The sequence below is a fragment of the Macaca nemestrina genome, chromosome 16 (assembly GCF_043159975.1).
Source record: "Macaca nemestrina isolate mMacNem1 chromosome 16, mMacNem.hap1, whole genome shotgun sequence".
NCBI classification, from domain to species: domain Eukaryota; kingdom Metazoa; phylum Chordata; class Mammalia; order Primates; family Cercopithecidae; genus Macaca; species Macaca nemestrina.
Window position 1 is genome coordinate 3532954 of NC_092140.1, and position 21877 is coordinate 3554830.

At 46.4% G+C, this 21877-nt stretch overlaps 1 protein-coding gene across 1 annotated transcript in view; it reads right to left on the minus strand.

The window, feature by feature from the left end:
* LOC105485298 (collagen type IV alpha 2 chain) overlaps positions 1–21877 on the minus strand; it is a 198859-nt gene that overhangs the window by 56381 nt on the left and 120601 nt on the right. The window contains exons 7-19 of the mRNA XM_071081045.1: positions 21320–21436; positions 19952–20023; positions 19458–19493; positions 19287–19349; positions 17539–17574; positions 15456–15497; positions 13508–13606; positions 11813–11848; positions 11193–11243; positions 10079–10123; positions 4071–4124; positions 3086–3152; positions 239–349 (exon numbers count right to left, since the gene is read on the minus strand). Coding sequence (XP_070937146.1) covers positions 239–349; positions 3086–3152; positions 4071–4124; positions 10079–10123; positions 11193–11243; positions 11813–11848; positions 13508–13606; positions 15456–15497; positions 17539–17574; positions 19287–19349; positions 19458–19493; positions 19952–20023; positions 21320–21436 — 829 coding nt within the window. The remainder of the gene's footprint in view (positions 1–238; positions 350–3085; positions 3153–4070; positions 4125–10078; positions 10124–11192; positions 11244–11812; positions 11849–13507; positions 13607–15455; positions 15498–17538; positions 17575–19286; positions 19350–19457; positions 19494–19951; positions 20024–21319; positions 21437–21877) is intronic.

The window sequence follows — 21877 nt, forward strand, 5'->3', positions numbered from 1 at the left end:
GGCCAGTTACTCATCGTGGCACCACCTAATCTAGTTGGGCAGCTACTGTCATGTGTGCAGCGGTTCTGTGAAGGCGTCCAAAGCACGTGTGTGGGGCTCCTTAGAGTTGCTAAGACTAGTCAGTGGGGAAAAGTAACAACAACATAGCTACGCTGTCAAGGAAGGCTCACTTGTGTGTGCTAGGACTTGAGCGCAGGTGCTTTGGGTCTCCGGTGTTGATATCATGAAGCCACATTACCTTCATCTGCGATGGAGAGGCCAGGGGGTCCTCGGGGGCCCGGGTCTCCTGGCTCACCCTGGCTTCCTGGCTCCCCTTGGGCCCCTGGGAATCCCGGGTCACCTCTGGCACCTGGAAGCGAAACAAGTCCCACAATAAGAACAAGACCGTGGTCTACGGATCGCAGCTGGCGTTCGCTTTTTCACTGACTACATATTCACCAAACGCTCCATGTGCTGTGTGGGACCTGATGAGGAGTTAAGATGGCTAATGCATGGGGTGGTCTCTTTTTATACGGGGCTCATTCGCCAGCAGGGGAACAGGATTAGTGAAAATCGGGTGAGTCCAAAGCTTGAATAAAGAAGGAACTAATGTGGTTGCCAATTTTACTGGGCGAGGAGGCCTCACTTCCCTGAACCCCACTCTGCCCCTCGACCCCAGCTTTAATCCCATTGGTCTTTTATTCTCATTCTTGCCTGCTGGATGAGTAACAAAATTTGGCTTTTACAAACTTTCACCCCGGAACAAACAAAGACAAAGTGGCATGGCTATGTTCCTTTGCTGTGTAAATACCAACACTTTACTATAGAACACATTTTTTCTAGAATATAATTGGGAAAGATGAGAAGAAAGAGAAGAAAACAGGACTTTTTATCATGTAGCCATTAGGAATTTCGAGGAAAGCTTTCACTCTGCATGCCATCTTACGAAGTTCCTTAAAATAAGGAGAGGGCTTGCTGGGCATCACACTGAAGACGCACTTGCAAGGGACAGAAGGCCTGACTTTCGTGTATGGCATCTCCTGCGTGGGCAGCTTCATGCCAAGTGTGCAGGGGGCTGTGCTCCGCAGCCAGAGGCCCTGGGCCTGAAACTGGCTCCTCCACTTAAATGCAACCCTGGGCAAGGAACTCAAATGCCCTGCACTTCCATCTCTCCCTTAGCAAATGGAGCCAAGTCCATCTCCACCTCGCAGGGTCACCCGGAGGGGTAAACACACTGAAAAGTACAACTAGGACAACTTGGAGCATTGTCTGGCACACAGTGCAACCTACACACCTGTTAGCCATTGTTATGATTCCATAAAAAGAGACAAAATCGAAAGCCACAGACCTCCCTTGGTTAGAAGAACAGCAAGATTACTTTTATTTCTAGTTACCTTGCAATCATTTAATACAAACCCCTCTCTCCTTTTTGCCTTTTGACAAGTTCATGCAATGTTACCTTGAAAAAGATACGCTGACTGCCTCTTTTCCCTGAGGGAATCTGCTGGTTAGTCAACCTTTGACTTCAAGAAACCCTGGAATGTGAGTCAGTCACATTCCAGCTCACCATTAACCGGAATGTTGTCCAGGAGAAAAGGCGGCAGGCAACCTCCGCATTTCTGAATCCGCTTGTGGGGAAAAGTGAATTTTGAAAGCACCCGCCTTTGCAGTGTGATTTCCAGGAATACAGTGCGGTGAGAAGGGAGGGGCTGGTGAGAGCTAGGCTCTCAGTCAGCGACATTTTAAAAAAATGCAAAAGAAACATCGCCAGCATTAACTTAAAAATTATGTTCCTAAAATCTCAAAGAGAATATTTCCATTTTACGAAAATCATTAATAGTGAGTCAAGTCAAACGGGGCTCATGGCCCTTTTTAGTGGGTCTCAGGTTTGGCGGCCACATGGGCGCCATGGATGAGGCAGGAAATGCCAGCTTCACAGTTACGGGCATCACAGAAGCTGAGCACGGATTTCAAAACATCCCCATTCATGGCTCCACGCCTCCACAAACAGACATCTCAGGGGCTCCTCGAGGCACTGCCCGTGTCCCTGTTCTGTCCTGTATTTTGATCAGCATTGGATGAAGACATGCAAAGCCGTCATCGAACTGACAGAGGGCTCGCGCCTAAGCAGGGAGGTGAATTCTTGACACCTAGGCTTAGAGGACAGGGAGACCAGGTGACCTGCTGAGTTCAAGGGGTAAACTCTATATTTAAAAAACCCTACCCTTCACAATGCCTGTCTGAGTATGTTTTGGTACGTCGTTCACTCACACAGTCAGGCATCTGCTGAGCTCCAACTCGGTGCCTGTCCTGTTCCAGGCACTGTGAATACAGCAGTGAACAAGACAGGATGAAATGTCTGTCCTCACAGAGCTGCCTATGACATGGGTAAATGATCCGCAAAGATACATATGCACGATTACCAGGAGGAGGTTCTCGAAACATTTTTTAACCTAGAAGGATGCGCATTCTACAAGGTTCAGAGCCAAGTGCTCTAGTTGGAGGACTAGGTTCAGATTTCCATATGATCTTGCCAATTTGGAAGGCTGAGCCTTAATAACAAGATAAGCATTAGTGACAACATGCGCAAAGTCCTTCATTTACACTCCAGGGTCAACTGTGACGGTAGGGAGTGGTCGTTACGTGAAAATATCTGGGAATTTAGCTGCCTTGAAGCCTGAAAGCACGTGACTGTTCACTGGTTATGGGTTATGATCAATTCCAGGTGTCAGGCTGGCAAACAGAGGGCTTAAGAACCTTGGTACATTAGGAGAAAAAATTGGAAGGTGGCTGGGGTTGCTGCCCCTGGATTTCTTCAGTGATAGTCCAGACAGCAGAACTAGAACTCTACAAGTTAAGCAGAAATGAAAGAATTCCCCAATGGAGATTTCTCACGTGTAGGTGGTGAGGACTGTCTCATGCACAGGCAACACGAGGTCTCCCTGTGATACATTTAAGCACGAGGGAAATTGTACATGAAGTTATGTTCCAAATTTCGTTTTTGCTTTGCTTGGAAAACCTGTCTTGAAAGTTCATGGCTCTGTGTCCCTAACAGGAAAGAATGTGTATGTGATACTGAACTACGCAGGTGAAATTGTTCACACACCTTTTGCTAGGGAAGGGTGAGGGGAGTAGGCAGGTAGTCCGGGGGGCCCTAGGTCTCCGGCTTCTCCCTAGAGAGAGAAAAGAGAAAAATAGGATGTGAGAATAGCTTTTGGAGTTTTTGACAGTATGCATATTTCCAAAGAAGAAACCCGAGCGTGGACCGTCAGGTTGGCAGAGCAGCTATTTCAACCAGTGGAACCACAGACAGTGCCTGGGGCAGCATCCCCATGCTAGGGTGGCAGAGCCTGGCATCCCAGCCACCAGCCACAGGTGCCCAAAGAGAACAAGACAGGCAGGGGCTCATCTCATTTTGAAATCCTTGTCGAATGCCAGGAGACTGTGCTTTCTGTAGTTCAGACTATTACATTTTGGGTAGCGATAGCCGAGCCGCCTGGCGAGGGTGGGCTGGGAGATGATGCGGCCGCAGGACCCCCGTGGAGCGCAATCTGTGTCGTAAGGCAGCATTTGTCATAAGGCAGCACCCCACACACCGCCTTCACCTCTTTGAGCCTCACCAGGCTCAGAAGTCCTCTCCAGGTGTGCCCCGACCCAGGTTCCTCAAGGGTGAGTTCCCCTCTCAGCTGGACCAGCAGCACCCACCTGGTCCTCTACCTAATGGTCTCCCCTCCCTGCAAGCCCAGGAATTACTCACACAAGCCACATCCTCCCTTGGAAACCAGGGGCACCTCACCCTCTTGTAACTAACTACAAAGTCTGCCTGCCCCAGGTCTGTTGGCCCCCTCTGTGCCTGAGTGCACCCCTGCGTGGCCCTGAGTGGCAGGCGGCACCCTTCTCCCTGGCTGGGAGCACACATGGCTCAAAGGTCACCATCCACCTCGTCTGTCCAGTGTCAGGTGCCGTGTGTTTGGGGATCTCGTACTTTTTAGGACAGGGGATGCCTCCACACGACACCATCAGGAGAGGAGTAAGGCCAGCCAGGGTGGGTGAGACACCGTAAGTGGCAAAGGCATGACAAACAGGCTCACCTTGGGTCCCCGGGGCCCATCAGGGCCTTGGTAGCCATCCAGGCCTCGGCTTCCCTGCAAGAAAGATGTATGCTTTTAATTTTTGTCTCTAATGTGTAACTCCAAAAAGTGACCATAATAGCATTATTGTATCTCATAAAATTAACAACAGTTCATTAAAGTCATGCATTAACCCAGTCTGTGTTCAATTTTCCCTGACTTTGGTCCCAAAAGTGTCTTTTGAAGGTGCTCTGCTTGAACCAGGAGCCAAAAAAAATCCAAATATAACACTTGGCTGCTATGTCTCTCAATTCTCATTTAATCCACAATAGTCCCTTCCTCCTTTCTTTGTTTTTAATATCATTTTGTGGCTGTTGAAGACACTGGGTCGACTGTGCCGCGGATATTCTGTGTGGTGGGCTGCGGTCGGTCTCACCCCCGTGGGGTCGTACAATCTGTTCTTCTAACCCCATGTTTCCTCCACACGAGTCATTAGGGCTGGAGGCTGCCCTAGGTGCAGGTTCCCCTTTTCAGCAGGCATCGTTTGCAGAGGATGCTGGGCACCTTTTCTCCTACAGAAGGTACAAGTGCCGAGTTGCTTTTACGACTGATCAGTGGGGTCAGGTGTTGACAACCTGAACCAACTGTTGAAACCCTTCCCCAGGGGGGGATTTTGAAATTTTTCATTTGGTACCAAAATAGATGCATTAAAGTCTCTTAAGTTAGAGTTTTTTTCTCTTCATTAAAAAAGATCTCTGCTGGGTGTGGTGGCTCATGCCTGTAATCCCAGCACTTCGGGAGGCCAAGGTGGGAGGATCGCTTAAGCCCAGCAGTTTGAGACCAGCTTGGGAAACAGTGAAACCCTGTCTCTACAAAAAATACAGAATGTAATCAGGCACGGTGGCAGGCACCTGCAGTCCCAGCTACTTGGGAGGCTGAGGTGGGAGGATCGCTTGAACCCAGGAGTCTGAGGTTGCAGTGAGCTGTGATGGTGCCACTGCACTCCAGCCTGGGCAACAGAGCAAGACCCTGTTTCAAAAACAAAAACAACAAACAACTATAACACTAAATTTTGTTTTCTCATTCCCTTGAACATTTTTTGAAAGAAAAAGTTTACCACTGAGTCGTATCATGAGGTATCTGGATAGAAGAGTAAAGCTCTCTAAAAATCTAGCAATGTATTCCCTCTTTTAAAGAATATGCATGGTTCAGCTCCCAAAATTCAGAATGCCAGACGCCACAGGTAGAAGAAAGGTCCATTCTGTGATTACTTTCGAGGTTATCTTGACGCTCAGGAGTAGCTGTGCTGAAAGTCCTGTTGTTTAGACTGAACTGAGACGGGCTTCTCTCTGTGTGTTTTGTTGTGGTACTGTGGTTTGGACCCAGACTTTGTCTCACACTAGGTGGAGCTGAAGACTCAAAAGTAAAGACAAACTTGTGTGATTTTAAAAATGAGGTCCTGTTTAGAGGCCACGTCATGAGATAAGCTAGGAATCCTCTAGTACCTGCCAGGATGGGAGCTGGCAGCTGGACACTCCGCGGGAGCCGTGAGCACAGCCACAGACTGGCCAGCTCAGACGGTACCCTGGAATGTGTCAACTCTGAGCTTCACTCTGGGCCACAGGCATCACACACCCATGCTGTGGCATCCTCAGCAAACAAAACAAGCACCCCAGACACCACGTGTCACCATCTCTGCTGAAGCGTTCAAGACAGCATGGGCAGTCTGGAAGTACGTCTGAACCATGTGAAATGCACTGGGCATTATAGAAAACCCACTGGGGAGGGGGACAACTTAAGGAGCACTCAGGATTCCTCTGAGGCAGCTGGAACCCCAAGAGCCAAAGCAATGAGCTAAAAGTCTCCAGGGGAGTTCCCAGCGGCAGGTCAGCAGGTCAACGGACTGGGGTTGGCTGAGGGTTATGCATGACTTAAGGAGAAAATGCACCCTCAGGGTTCATCTGAGACCACTGGCAGTGAAACCCAAAGAGGCGGGAACCCTAAGTCAAAATGCCGATCGAAACTTTTTCCTTCTCTGTTTCTCAGTGGCAAACACAACAGGGTCAGGGAGGCGCAGGGATGGCCAAGGAGAAATCACCCAGGCGCTCCCAGAGTCAGGCTGGCGACCACCCCAGGAAGCAGCCAGCGGGGGCTCCGTGGGGCTCCCTGAGACCCTGCTTCCAGGCAAGGCCTGTACTCCTGCTAGCAAGCTCACCACAGAGCCCACGCTTAGGGGAAGCTGAGGTCAGGAGACTGACATGCAGATCACTATTTTAGAATGGATAATTACGAAGGGTTTTGAAACTGCACACTCCTTTCTCCCAGGCCCTCCCCCAAATCTAGTAACATCACTCATTTGAATTCAGTGAGTTCATATACATGATTCATGGGAAGTTCTGATTATGCAATTTTAGAAGTACAAGGTTGATTTTATGTTTTTCAAGGGTGGAAATAACTGGAGTAAGGAAAATCCTTAGGCAGAAGTCCTTAGGGACTAGCTAGAACAAACAGATGAAAAGAATGTATGGCTAGACTTTTTTAGGGAAATGCATGCTTCTACAGCTTAAAAGCAGTCTGCTGTCTCTCATGGTGTGAACTGGCCCCTGTTATCTTTCTGTTCTTCATTTGCCTGTTGTACCCTTTTCATTTCAGTGGTCGAGGGAGCACCTGCTAGGCTAAATAGAACGCATGTGCCTCCTGAAAGAGGGGTGTCTGCAAAGAAACGCTGCCAGCCTGCAAATGAGATGCAATTTAGTATAAAAGACGAAAGAGAGTGAGAGTTCCATAAAAGAACTCAATCTGAGGTCACGTCTGCCACTTCAAGCTCTGCAGAGAAAACCTACACACAGCCACAGGGAACACTGAGGCAGGATCTGGTGAGAGTCTAAGTCATCGGCACTGCCACCGGTGCAAATGCAGCGTCCCTGGAGTCCTGGACGGTCCTCACAGAGGACAACGGTCCTATTGAGGGGGGCTTCCCACAACATGACGCGTGCCGGTGCAGCATGTACTCCTCAAAGGAGACTAGGTCTCAGTGAACACTTTAAAAAATAACTCTGTGGAGTTATTTTAAAATGATAAAATAACACTGGGGACAGCATTTGCTCAGTTACTAAGGATATGTTTACCCCAGAAAAAGGAGGGGAAACCATCTCTAATTTCTCAGAAAATTGAATATAACCGAATTCATAAACGCTACGTCTCCATTCCTTTTTAGAAAAGGTTGGAATGAATAGAAGTTCTGACAATCTCAGTAGGGATGACAGGTGACCAATCCCGTGTTTACGTAGAGGAGGGCAAGTTCCTACCCAGGATATCTCTTTTTTTTCTGGTTCCTCCCATTTTGATGCACTGTTTACGTTACCGAGCAGTTGCTCCTTGGAGGGGCTTCTGGTGTCTGGGGGGAGGGGTCGGGTGGTGACAACTGAAAGTCGTGGAGTGACGCCACCTGGCCAGTGGGATGACAGAGGGCGGACACAGCTGCGGTGCAGAACGGTGCTCATAAGCAGGGCGGCTGCGTCATTTGTGTATGTCTGCCTGTCTCCCATTTCTATAGTTGAGTAAACTGCCTCCCTGTAACCCACTTCACTGGAAATATCTGTGTCTTCCCGGGTTGTTGCAACTGTAGAAAGGAAGCTGGGAAATGAAAGCCTGACGCCTCACCATCCTCATGTCTGGGCCCCAGCCCTGGAGCTGCCAGGTGGCCACTGTTTGCATAGCATCTTGTCTTTCATTAACTTTGAAGTTCCAGGGAGCAGTTCTGTGGAACTGCACCTTTTTTTTTTTTTTTTTTTGAGACTGAGTCTCACTCTCTCTCCCAGGCTGGAGTGCAGTGGTGCGATCTTGGCTCACTGCAACCTCTGCCTCCTGGGTTCAAGCAATTCTTGTGCCTCAGCTTCCCGAGTAGCTGGAATTACAGGCATGCGCCACACCCAGGTAATTTTTTTTTAAAAAATATTTTTAGTAGAGACAGGGTTTCACCATGTTGGCCAGGTCGGTCTTGAACTCCTGACCTCTATGATTCCCTCACCATGGCCTCCCAAACTGCTGGGATTACAGGCACCTGGAAATGTACTTTTAAACACTACAACTCCCTTGTGTTGAAGATGGAAAACTAAAGATAATTATAATTTTACTAGCACATGGCAGGAAATTAACAGCAGCACTTCAATCACATGGGGTAGGTGGAAACGGGTTACTTTTGAATGATAATGTCTGCTTTAGCCTCTGTCCCTTTACAACGTTTGCTTTTCCTAAGCCATGAACTAGAATGTGGCCTCGGGGTGGGGTGGGTTTGGAGAGCTCTTGCTGTAGGTGTGCTGCCTTTGGGAGTACTCCTGATTACGGCAAAGCCTGGCACTGGCTCCCTGGGCTGAATTTAGCATAAAATAACAGGAATGGGAACAGAAAGATCATCTGAGGTTGCAGGAAGTCAGCAAGATCGGTGTTAACTTTGAATGGTCAAAACCAGAATGCTGGGTCAAGACGACCATGCCTAGAGCCAGTGGAGGTCAGAAAGGGAGTCTGGGAGGCAGGTCCATCTGCGGTCCTGGAACAAGCACGCAGAACCCCCACCAGGCCTGCCGAGCTTCTGCACCAGCTAACCGCAGCCCGTGGGCCTCCAGATGCCACACTACCTCCGTGCAGCCCTGAGCAGGATTCAATGGAGTTGTGATTCCGAGGCTAGGGATTTTGATAATACTCTATCTCTATGCACCTACTAGGACTGAGCGATGGACATACTAGCCCATGGGCAGGCAACCAAGCCCTGTGTACACCGAGGTGACTGCATGTTTGCTGGAAATACGAAAACCACCTCGAGGGGGCAAGGAAATACAACGCATCCACTGACTGCCATTCTCTGCAGCTTTAAAGAACGAGGCAGATGCGTACCTGCCAATGTGGAACACTCTCTAAGTGGCACTGGGCAGAGTAGCACAGACACGGTCATTTCTTTTGTTGCTCCGTTATATGCATGTGAAGCTACACGTCTGTGTGTGTATGTTGGCATGAGTGCCATGTGAGACCCAAGGGGCTGTCAGTGGTGGTGCCGGGGCAGTCTGCCGGGCCTGCCGTGGGAGGCGTGTGCTGTGGGGTGGGACCCGTAGGCACAGCGAACAGTGAAAAGGCATCAACCACTGAACTAAAACATCGTGTATGACCTAGAGTTCAGACGGTTCTAAATCTGACCTAGATTCATAATACATCTCTTTTTTAAAATTTTATCATTATTATTATTTTGAGATGGAGTTTCACTCTTGTTGCCCAGGCGGGAGTACAATGGCCCGATCTTGATCTCAGCTTACTGTAGCCTCTGCCTCCTGGGTTCAAGTGATTCTCCTGCCTCAGCCTCCTGAGTAGCTGGGATTCCAGGTGCCCACACCACTCCTGGCAAATTTTGTATTTTTAGTAGAGAGAGGATTTCACCATGTTGGTCAGGCTGGTCTCAAACTCCTGACCTCAGGTGATCCACCCTCCTCGGGCCTCCCAAAGTGCTGGAATTACAGGCATGAGCCACTGCTCCTGGTCCATAATACATTTCTTACCTAACATTTTTCTCCTAAAAAAAAAAAAAAAAGCCGAAAATCTGTCCACAGAACTCATGATAAAAATAATTGGGTTGTCATTAAACGTAAATGAAGTGTCAGAGTATGGGTCGATCTATAAAAACATTGAGGTGGACCCTGGGTTACCAAGTCCATGACCTTCCTATGAGCGACAAGGACACGGAGGAGGGGTGTGGGGCTGGACGATACAGAAGCCACGGCTGGTGGGGTCGAGTGACGGACGCTTTGAAGGGGAGGAACCAAAATACAGTTTGCAAAAATGAGAGCCAAGGTAATGACCCAGCTCAAGTATTGTGAATGACCTGGGAGGCAGGATTATCTGTGTGACTGCAAATACAAGAACCGTTTTCGATGTTTTTCCTAGAGATGAATTTTCTTTCCTGAGATGCCAAGGCCTACTTACTTAACCTCTGTGGGATGTCGTGGGCCCAGAGGAGACTGCAGTTCATGCATCCAGCTTACCTTCTGTCCTGGTGATCCTTTTTCACCACTCAAGCCAGGGGGACCCTGGATTGAACAAAAAACAGAAGCAAACAGCTCAGAATATGCAGTAACATTTCCAGAGGCCTTGACTACGGCACCTGGCTGTGACTACAGCAAAATGCTGACAGACAGACTGAACAAGTCTCAGGTCCAGACTTTGAAGAATAGGAACAAATTGTCAAATTCAATACCAACTATTAATATAATTCTTCCCTCTTTACAAAGTTGTGGGGGGTGGGGGTGGGAAATAATGACTATGATAAAAAGGCTCAAAGAAAGCAGAATCCATCCTAATCTCAAAGCTGCTTCACTACGGAAGGCATCAGAGCCATCCCAAGACTTTCATTTCCTGAGGGACATACATCATTTTAGCAATGCTTTCAGAACACGCATCATTGCTACCACTTCAAGAAATACAGAGAAATCCACCAAGACAGCACAATAAAAAACTAAAAATATAAAAAGGCTTGTACTCCAATGTTCTACTGTGTCTCTCTATTCTTACTTTTGGAGAATGTAAAATATGGTCTTTTGAGTGGTACCAACTGCCAGATAGTCACCAAAACTCTGTTCTCTTCCTGGGCCCAGGGCTCTGACCACCTGTCCCAGCCCTCAGCTAGGTGTGGTCGTGGAGTGAGTGGGGTCAGTCCAGGCTGGGGCTCTGAAGCTGAGGTCTGTCTCTCAGGTGGCTGAAACACCGTGGACAGGGACCCCTTCCTGCCCCTTACAACTAGGGACATTTTTGTTGGGCTCTTGGGACCGTCGGAAATCAGTGTGTGTTTAAGATATTCTACATTTTTGGTTACCAGACTAACTGAGCTGAACGCACACAAGCAGGAAGGTTTGTGCGGCACTTGCGCCTCCTCCACAGAGGGTGTGTCAAGGTGGTTCACGGGATTGTAGCCAGTGCAGCCCCCAGAGCAAGATGTTCGTGCTGGAGGGCTGTGTGTGTGTGTCGGGGGGGAGTAATAATGGGAAATCTCTGTACTTTCTGGTAAATTTTGCTGTGAACCTGAAACAGCTCTAAAAAGGAAAGCCTTCTTAAAAAAACCAAACCAAACAAACAACTGCAGTAATAAAAGGCGTGGTTTACCCTCGGTCCAGGAAAGCCCATGATTCCTTCTTCTCCCTTCAAGGAAATGCCCTAGGAGAGAGCAGAAGGGGCATAAGGAGCAGCCCAGGGGTGGCCCCTCCAGCCGGCAGGGCCCACGTGTCATCCTCTGCTCCTGGGTTCTGTGTCCTCAGCCCCGATGGTGTCCAGACCGCCTGGCGATGCTCAACTCAGGCGCAGTGCAGGGCACGGTCCTAGGAGACCCGCCAGCCTTCCTGGGCTGTCACCCATCCAGGACTGCGTGTGTCACGTCACGTGGTAAGTGACCGTGAAGCTCTGAGGACAGGCAGTGACAGAGGGGACAGAGGGCAGAACCTGGTGGCGCCTGAATGGAAGCCACGCCCCTCTGCCATCTTCACGCTCCCTTCCCAAACCTCAGAAGATGATTAGCCAGTGTTTACGTTACCAAGAGGAAGACATTCTAGAACTGACTTCCGGAAACAGAGTGTAAAAATGCATGCTAATACTGTCCTGCTATGGACAAGGGGATGAGAGACTGACGGTGTGCGGGCCCCGAGCGCACGGCGCACCCCGTCATGCCCGGCAGAGCGCCGAGCACCCAGGAGCCACAGGGGAGGGAGCAGGTGCATTACTCGACTTACTCTTATTCCTGGTTCCCCCTCACTGCCTTTTTCACCCTGTGAAGAATATGAAAAATAAGAAATGCTTATTAATTTAAGGATGGTAATGGGTAAAAATCAATCAAGGTTCATTACATGGGCTGAAAGTACTGAATCAATCCTCAAACAATCATTATCAATTGACTGCAACACACGACTCTTAAATTTTGCAGCTTCAAAGTTCAAGGGAAAAGATGTGCTATTTCTTCTAGATTTTCACAAGACAAATTAATTCATGTATTCCTCTTGGTACAGGTGAAAGTCTGTCTTTCCTTCTCTGTGTTTTCCTTTATCCCCCACACAGCTCCAGGCAGATGTTTACATCCCTATCGTGGGAGAACGTGCCCAAGGAAAAGCCTTAATGAAAATACTCTTTGGAAGAAAACGTTACTAGGACGTCCTCTGAGGAGAAGATACACATGGAACATATTGAAGCAAAAGCGGCTGTTGAAAACCATGTCAATATCATAGATCAAAAACATGATCTACGTTTTTCCCACTTCTCTGTGTCTAAAATGGTGAAAGAAACAGCAACTGGCGGGTCCTCTGTCCCCGTCATTCCTGGAAGGTACCTTCGATTCCTGCAGCTCACAACTGTCCCTGCAGGTTGGCCATGCTCAGCCCTGGATCCCACCGTGGCCTGGGTTGTAGACAGGGTGGGAAGCCTGACTCAGAAGATTGAGCACCTCCACACACATCAACCCTGCTCTGGGCTCCCATCCAGAAGCTGGACAGAGGCCCTCCCTGCTGCCTCCCAGGACACTTTTGTCAACAGTCACTCATAATTTGGGCCATAGCCACCTAGGTTGATTTCCCCCGCAAGGCAGTGGTCCTGCCTGCCAAATCCGCCCCAGGACCCAGGACCCAGGACCCAGGACCCAGGACCCACGACCCAGGAACCAAGCCCCATCCTGACAGATGCTCAAGAGTTGGGAATCAGATTCTATTTGGAAAGATAAGATCTCCACATTTGGGGTTTCTATTTTAGTTCCCAGGTATTCTGTGTGCCCCACATGGTACTGAGTGTTTCACAGTCGCCTGCAACCTCCTCATCAGCTCCAGGTCAGTGTCACCATTCCCATTTGACAAGGAGAACAGGAAGCCCTAGAAAGGCTGCACGACCTCCCTGAGCGAGTGGGTGGCACAGAAGCCTTCAAACCCAGGCAGAGTGGACGGCAATTCCTATTTCAGACTAAGAGCATGATTTCAATTAAGCAAAATGTTAATTGAACGATTCAGAAACTGTCAAAAACTGACTTTGATCCTCCAAAAGGTGCTTCATGTCAGCAAAGAAGTAGGTTTTATTTTGCTGAACACATTTTGCTAGATAGTTCTGTGATTCTGGCTTTGAATTACGGTATGACCATTAGCCTCCATCTACACTGAACATAAGGATAGACGTGAGGTTTTTATTTTTTGATGAATTCTCATGTTGCTTCAGATTCATCACAATTGTTTGAGACGATGCACTGACGAAGCAATTGCACTGTGGATCTAGTAACTGTCTGCAAACGTTGAAAACATTCTGGGAGGACTTGGTTATGTTTTCATGCGTAATTTTCCAAGTTGGCGGTGAGGCTTTTTCTATTCGGAATGTGACTGAATACAAGTGAAGAAATTTACTTTTACTCTCCTTTTTTCAGTTCAACTAGGAAAACAGTCAATTTTGCTCTTTACCTTGTACTGATCTGGGTGGAAGGTGACTCCCGTGGGCGCGACGATGGGGTGGAGGGTGTCCGATGGAATCCCATTGGGTCCCGGCTGCCCTACGTCACCCTGCAAATTATTTAGCAAAAGCAGTTGTCTTTAAATAGAAAGGAAACCACAAAACTCGAATACAAACACAATACGGCCAAAATACCGCAGTTTTAACCCTTTTTGCATATTACTTACCATATGTATACCTCTTTATAGTATAATAATCACAAAATAGAGTAATCCTGGTGTAAGCCTTTTGTATCCTCCTCTCATTAGCAATCATTTAGAATTTATGCATAAAGGCCATGTAGGTTGTTCACAATTCTGAACTGCATTTGTTTCTGTGGGGTTATTGCCTTACAATGACTTTCTACATATGGGAATCATTAGGTATGAAGACTTAATGTCTTCATGGTTTTTGACAGGTATTACTCTACTGGTTGCCAAGATGGGCACCAAGATAAAAGAAATGCTGAAGAAATGAAAGACTACTTCCCCAGCTAAAGTTGTTGTTATATAATAAAAAGCAATCTTGAATAAAGATAATATCCCAAGATTGCTTTAATTTGCATTTTTATCATTAGCAGAAAACGCTTTTTGATGTGGTGCGCAGATGGTGAAACCAATCTATCTAAAACATTACTGGACAACTATCCTTGCATAATATTCTGGCTTTACCTCCCAGAAACGGACACAAAAAGAACATTATTGTCTTTTCCTTTGTTTCCACATTAAACTATATCATACAAGTCTGAGCCCGGATATCACATAACATGGACAGCAGTAAAGGGGATGATGGATCAGCTGCAGAAAGTGATACTCCACAGTGCACGCCGAGTGTCCACTAATAGAGTATCTTAAAATACCCAAACTGTTTGTTCTCCTCCCTTGTACCTGTTGGGCCCCTGATGTTCTTTGCTAATTATTTGCATAAGCCCTTTGTAGACTGTAGACTCAAACTTAATCTCCATTACATTCAACAGGACTATTCTCTTCTCCCACCAATGATTTCTTCCCAGATTTCTGGTTTTTATTTTATTTTATTATGTTGTACTATTTCATCGTATGGGGCTATACATTTTTATGTGTTTGGATCTTCAATGTTTTTCTTTCTTTTTTTCCCAGAAGCCCTCTGCTTGCTAATTGTTCTTTTCTGACTTCTTCTATGGCATTAATGTAAAGAAGGAAGAGTTTCCTCTTCAAACATGAGCAGGACTTGATTCAACTTTCTGTGCTGTTCCATCAAAAAGCAGAATGGAAAACAAAATAGAAATGTTCCAGTCATGAAGTCAAGGGACAGGTCTGTTTTACAGTGGGTACATGGCTTTTGTGGTGAATGCAATGGGACTGCGTTGGTGAGGTTTTGCTTGCGGGGTGTGGGCGCTGCATCAAGCCTGTCGTGCATGTGATCTCATATGTTCCTCTCAAAGGTCATGAGGTCTTTGAATCTTAGCACTGTTCTAAGATTCACTGTTCTAAGGAGAAAAGCCACATGGTCCTTATGGCTGCCTTTGTGGCCTACCAGGGCTGGTCCCTGAGATCCCCTGGTCCCTGTGATGGCTCCATGTCAGTCTCTGGTTCTAGTTTCAGTCCCCTCAATCACCTCTGGGTTCCACACATGAGAAGATGCCCTCAATGGCATGTCCTCACCTCCACCTGCTGAAGATGAGCTGAGTTTATGTCTCTGTGTCAGAGTCTCAGCTAGCCTAGATGGTCCATGTTTACCATCTTGTTGATGCAGAATTAATCACTGGCATGTGGGTGACAACTTAGCACTTTGCAATGATTATTTCCCTATGCAAATGGTCTGTCTGCAGACCAACTCAAGGTAAAAATTTTACAGCATAGAACTTAGTAATTAAAATGATTTATTTCCTGGCTGAGAAATGCTGCATGCCTCTGCTGGAACTGACCAGGCTTCCTTTACCTTTTCACCCTTAACTCCGTAGAAACCAAGTCCTCTGTTCCCCTGAAAAGATAAATAATTTTTGTAAGTTTTAAAAAGCTAATAATCAGAGAGAAATAAAATTATTTTTCTTAGAAAAAGATACCCAAGACCTATGTATCGGCAACTTTACTGAGCAACTGTACTTTCATAATATTCTTGCTTTGCGTTGTAGAAACTAACTGACAGTTTGTCCTATCGGTTGACCGAGGCCTCAGAGTGAATGAGTGGGAGCTGAGATTGGACTCCAGGTGGTGCTGGCCCTCAATTGTGAGTATATGGTCTCTGCAGACTGTAGTCTAAGAGCATATCCCTGGGTTCTGGCCCCTGTAGATAGAGGAAGCAGCCCCGTTTCACTCCCTGGACTCTGCATTTGAAGACCATGATTTGTCTTTTCTTCTGGCTTAGTCTTCTCTCATTTTGGCAAAATAATCCTCATTTCATATAAACTCTACCCATCTTTTTAATAATCTTTGGAAATTTAAAATCAATCAGAATATAATGATTTTAGGTGATTCTCCGGGCTTTCTCCAGCCTTTCTGTCTCCCTTTTTGCTTAAGAAGCAAAGCTAGGCCCAGTGTCACAGTAAGGATTTAATCATTTCATGAACGCAGTAGCCATGTGTGGGAGGACTGACAACGCTGACCTCTAAGATTCGTGCATAGAAAAAGCAAGACGACAAATTTGTGCACATCATAGGCACAGTCCTCTTCTACTCCCAACAGCTTTGCTTGTTTCCCAGGGTTGCTGTGTTCCCACAGTGACAACAGGGTCACACAGGTCCTATCTGAGCTCTCTCTCTCTGCAGTCTACCGTCCGCCCCCTCCAATGTCCAGATATTTTCTGAAAACACAAACAAAGCCTTCAATGAATTTTTGCCTTTTGCTTCTTCCCCACCTGGCGGGGAGCTGAAATCAAAGCCCAGAAACACAGCCAGGCTAGATTAGAATGCAATTTGTGTGAGTCCCCCACGGTCCCTCTCTGCCTCCTGAGCTGGTCGTCAAAGTCACCAGGAAGTGACTTGGTCAGGGGTGAGGAGGGCTGTTTATGTTTGCTGCAGCAAGGGGAGATCTGAGGCTCACGCCTGGGCTCAGGGCTTGGCTGTTGCCTCCTTAGCCCGGCCGCCCGGTCCTATTTCTGCTGCTCTTGGCCTGCAGCCCATCTTATCCTGCTCCAGGCTGCCAGGCGGTGGGGCGTCCAGCAGCCTGCGCAAGCTCCCCATCCGACAGGAAGCCGTGTCAGAGGGGACAGGAGCCTGGGGGCATGGGCGGTGGCAGCTGTGGTCACCAGGGGTCACAGCAATGGGCAGGCATGGCAATGTGTGGCCTTGGCGCGTCCTCCATCGGGACACAGGGCAAGGGAAAGGTTCCTAGATGCTTCCCGTTGGCAGCCCAGCATTTCTGAATTATGTCGCATTTTGATCAAATACTTCCCTTGTCAACTGCATTCGTTTGTCTTGGACATTTATCCAGCTTTCCCAGATAATAAGGAACCCTAGTTCTGTCCTCCGAGTTTCTAACAAACCACCTACTTTGCTGTGTTCCAACCAATTTAATAACCTTTCTGGGATGAAAACAGTACATAGCTTTGGGCTCTAGCCTAACTTGACTATCACTGAATATATCCCTAGAGGCTGACATTAGACTCCTGTAGAACCTAATTCTAGCCGGGTAAGAAGAATGACATTGGCCTCCCTACAACAGATAGAGTTACGTTTTATCCATTCTCGTAAATCAATGCACTTGAATAAATGTGAGCTGTCCCTAAATTGTTCTAATCTTCATTTTCAATCAAATATTCATCCGTTTGGTTTTCATATACCAACAGGCGTGTGGGAATTAATTTGCAAACAACAAATCATTCCACCTATTCACTTTTTTAATGTCCAGAGGCACCATGGATCTATCCTTGGAGTTTAACATTAAGTCTTAAAAACCTACAAAACTGTTTTCATCATAATATAAACAATAAATACTTGTTAACCAAGAAGTTTTATGGTAAAAAACAGACCCACAAACACCTAAGTACCCACTTCCCTCATCCTCAACCCCCAAAACCAACTTACTTGCTGTCCTTTTGGTCCAGGGGGTCCGGGTGGTCCCTGTACAAATACAAAGAAATGTGTAAAGTGTTTTCTTTACCCCAGGACCCAGATAACATCCGCTGGAAAGCTCTGGGAAAGCCATTTACTGTACATTTAGGACATTGTGTAGGATGCATGGAGGTTTCTGATGCATTTGGCTTGGCAGGGATGACATACTGGGGGAGAGGGACTCGGGTCAGCTCCAGTTCTCAGAATCTGCCGGCTGTCTACAGACAGCTGTTTCTGCTTTGCTTTTGTGTGTTTAGGCTTTTGACTTCACCCATGTCCTCTCTGTTTGTTCTGATCCCTTTGCAAGGTCCCAGGCCCTGTGACTGCAGAGACAGTTTCCCCAAGTTCCTCTGGGAGTCCCCACGAGACTCCATGCGGCACTTCTTCCTGGTAGCTTGGCCAGTGTTCATGGACAGAATGAATCTACAGGCTGGCACTGCAGGGTGGAAAGTCCACCTGCAATGTCACGGTGTGTCTTTCTGCAGAGCATTCAGTGTCAACACCGTGTTTAGGAGTAAAGCATTTCAGATCAGAAGAGTGTTTAAGTACAAATAAGTGGATACAAAGGAGCGGACAAGGAGGGGGTTGTGGATGATTGCCTGGCTCATGTGAGGAACCAAAAGCTGTCAAGAGCAGCTAAGGACCTAGCAAGTACAATCTGTTGTGCCTGACTTCTCTGAGCTGTGCATTTAAAGTATGAAACCCAGGCATGTGGCATGTGTGCTGTGACTAAGCCGACAACTGAATGGAGTGAAACAGTAAGGGCGTCTCGTATGATCCTGATTTCAGTCACCCTGACCAGGTCTTTCACAGACAGGGCTACTTGCAAAAATGACTTTCACAGCACCAGGGAAATTTGCTTTGTAGAGACAAAATCTATTATTATTATTGTTATTTATTATAATCTGAAGAAAATAATAAGTACCCCCACCCCCAACTGTTAGTTTGACTGAGTCTCCCCAAATATATATGACTTCATTTTTTTCCTCAGTATCTGTCAAGGAATTAGTGTTAGTGTCCCTTGATAGCTTGTCTTGGTCTTGAGCAATGGCTTCCTGTGAGAAGGTCTCGCTTACCTGCAGCCCAGATCTCTCCTTGTATAAGTTAAGGTCTGTTTATCCGATTACTAACACATGTGGGGAATGAGAGTCAGGAGCTCTCGCAGTGGCCAGTTCACCTTCCAGGTCACTGTACAGTGGTGGGAGTGGCCAGAGAGCTGCACAAGCCTTAGCAAGTGCCTTTTTCTGCTCTTTCCTACTTGCAATGAGCCCTCTAGGGCCATTTTGTTAAACAATGGCCAATATCTCACCTGCTGGAATGAGCCCAGGTGTGATGCGCCTGCTAGCACGGGCGTGGCCCAGGCCAACCCCATTTCCTCCTTATGAACCTGTGGGACTTTGATTTGCCTTGCCCAGGGATGATGGGCTCTTTGTCACTGGGTAGGTATGGGGTGGGGATGGAAGGGCACCCTGCCAGGGCCAAGTCAAAATTTGACATAACTGGCACTGAGCTGGTGACCATAATTTTAAGTTCTTATTCTTCAACCTTAACAGCAGCAGAATGTGTGCAAGGAATGGTCCGTTTTAATGTTCTCTGCTACACCTGTAAGCATCATAATTATTCTTAAAGCTCTCATCTGGATTCAACCCCTAAAGAAGTGGCATCTGGAAGGGATGACCTGATGATGGTCCCAGAGTCGGCACCTGTGTCCCAGTACTTACTGGTCTCCCTGGAGCTCCAACTGGACCCATCTGCCCCACAGGCCCAGGGCGGCCGGGAGGTCCCTATGGATAGGTAGCGAGAGAATGTTTTTAAGAGAGGTAAACTGGTACCTGGAGTTCTGAAGCTCTTAAACTTTTGCTTTGAATTTCGTCTAATAAAAATAAACTTACCTGGAAACCGACCAATCCAGGCTCCCCAGGTTCGCCCTAACGGAGAAGAAATAATTTTAAGAGTGATAGCTTTTAACCATCTTCAGATTTAGTTACCTTCTATTGCAGTTGGAAATAAGCATATCAAACATATCAGCCCTATCAGGACTTAGTAATGTTAACTTACTAATATTAATTTTTACTAATATTGTGATTTAGTCAGAATATATTTTAGTAATATTAATATTTACTAATATTAAGTACAAATACTAACTTGGCTTGGAGTATTGTGAATATGGGAAAGAGATAAACACACAATTAAAAATAAGATTGAAAACATCCTGATCAGAAACAAGATGACTTTTACATTCAATGTGACTTGGGTTATGCTGCCATTCTCGGCATGCCTTCAGTACATTCATTCTTACATGCAAAGTTCACTTGGCAATTAACTTTGCTAGTTGAGAATTTATACTGGGTCCCTTCATTACCCCTCCCATCTCTTGCAAACGTACCCGATATCTGTCGCGTTCCTCTCTAGGCAGTGCATAAGGCTCACCTTTCTGCCCTTTTGGTCCTTGGGGCCCCTAATTAGCAGTATATTGTAAAAAGAAAAAACAAAAAAAAAAGTCCATTAACATTCGGTGCATCTATGATAATTTGGATGATGGAACATTGACTTTTGTAGGCAAGGTCTAATTTTCTTATGGTTCATGGGGGTTATTCTGAACACCAGCCCCATATTCAGCAACAGGGGAGACACCTTTAATTTCCTATTGACCCAATCGTATCTTTCCTAGAGTTAGAACAGAAATACTTCGGGATTTAAATTATTTTCAAAACCCAAATGAATCTCTGTCAACCAACCCTCTAGTATGCCAATGTTATTTTTATTCTGATAATACTACTATGTGCTTTCTTTGGCATGAGTGTACTAAACGTATTACCTCAAGCACCCATTTGCGGGATAGATACTGGGTCATTCTTTAAAATTGGAATTGTGTCAAATATAAACGGTAGGTATATACATATGTGCATGTGTAAATATCTTTCAACATCTACTATAAGAACCACTTAAAGTAATAGATACGTTTCTTGATAATGAAATCGATGATATATAGAGTAGAAGTTGATGTAGTTTATTGAAAAATTGAACCACATAAAACAGAAACAGCTGAGGAAAGGGGAACTGGCAGGTGGAGCTGGAACTGAGCAGGAGGAGAAATCTACTCGCTTCAGGTGAAAACGTGATGAAGGTGATTAATGACTGTTCCTCCCCCGCCACTTTAGTTTTTTTTTTTTTTTTAATAAAAAGTCTCACCAAACAAAATTTTAGTAAAACCCTGAATTTGCAAGATTTTCTTGGAAATAAGGTAGCAACATACTACTGAAGACATTATTTCAGGACGTTTTACCAAGACCTTAAAAAAATAAATGAGGCTACAAAACAGATGACTATATAAAAGTTCCTCCATTAAAAAACAAACTCCTGCCTTGTATCTGCTGGAGAATAACTGCACTCCCACATCACAAAGTATTTCAGAATCTGATAAGGATGGTGATGGACAGAATTCTGTCAAGGTTTCAGCTTTTTAATTTTCATTTTACGACTCCACTATTCATCATGAGAATTTGGGAGAAAATGAAGTGACGCTTAGGAGACTGGGAGAGTGAACAACATCAACCACGACGATTTTCTATCTAACATTTAAAGGATATGAAAAACGAAGTTATTTGAATCCAGAAACATCATGTCTTGGGCGTCAACAAGCAGTTATGCTTCCGTTCTGGCCATAATGAGCGGGAGCCCCCCCAGGTTATAAAGGTACGGCTTAGCAGGGGTCTGCCTGTCCCTGGAGCACAGGCACTGTGGAGATACTCACGGGAGGCCCGGTGAACCCCTCAGAGCCGGGGGGCCCCTGTGGACCTGAGTCTCCCTGGGTTCCGTTGCAGCCATCATAGCCGGGCCTTCCCCTGGGCCCACCTTGCCCCGGGTGTCCCTGGGAAAGACAGCAGTGAGAGAATCAGCCAACCAGCAGGTTTCTAGTTGCCACGTAACTGTGTGATAAAACAGTCTTAAATATTCTCATAAGCCACGTTCCCAGCATGAATCCAAGGAAAAGACACCTCAAAAGTGAACAAATGAATGAATGAAAGATTAAATCAGTGAAGGCATAAGGTATAGTTCTAAGCAGGGAAAGGATTTCGAAGCAAAGTTCTGCTTTACTTGGGCTTGGGTAAGAAGTACACTGTTGGGGTTTCTTCTGTCTTACTAGTTGAGTGACTGTCTATTAGCAGGGACAAGTAAAATTACATTTCAGAAATTCTAGAAGAGATTTTAGAAGCAGCTACTTCCTTCTCAGGGGTAACAGGAAGGTCCTTATCCCTGTAGAAAACAAGTAAAGGTACATTTTAAAAATTCTGGGAGAGATTTCAGAAGC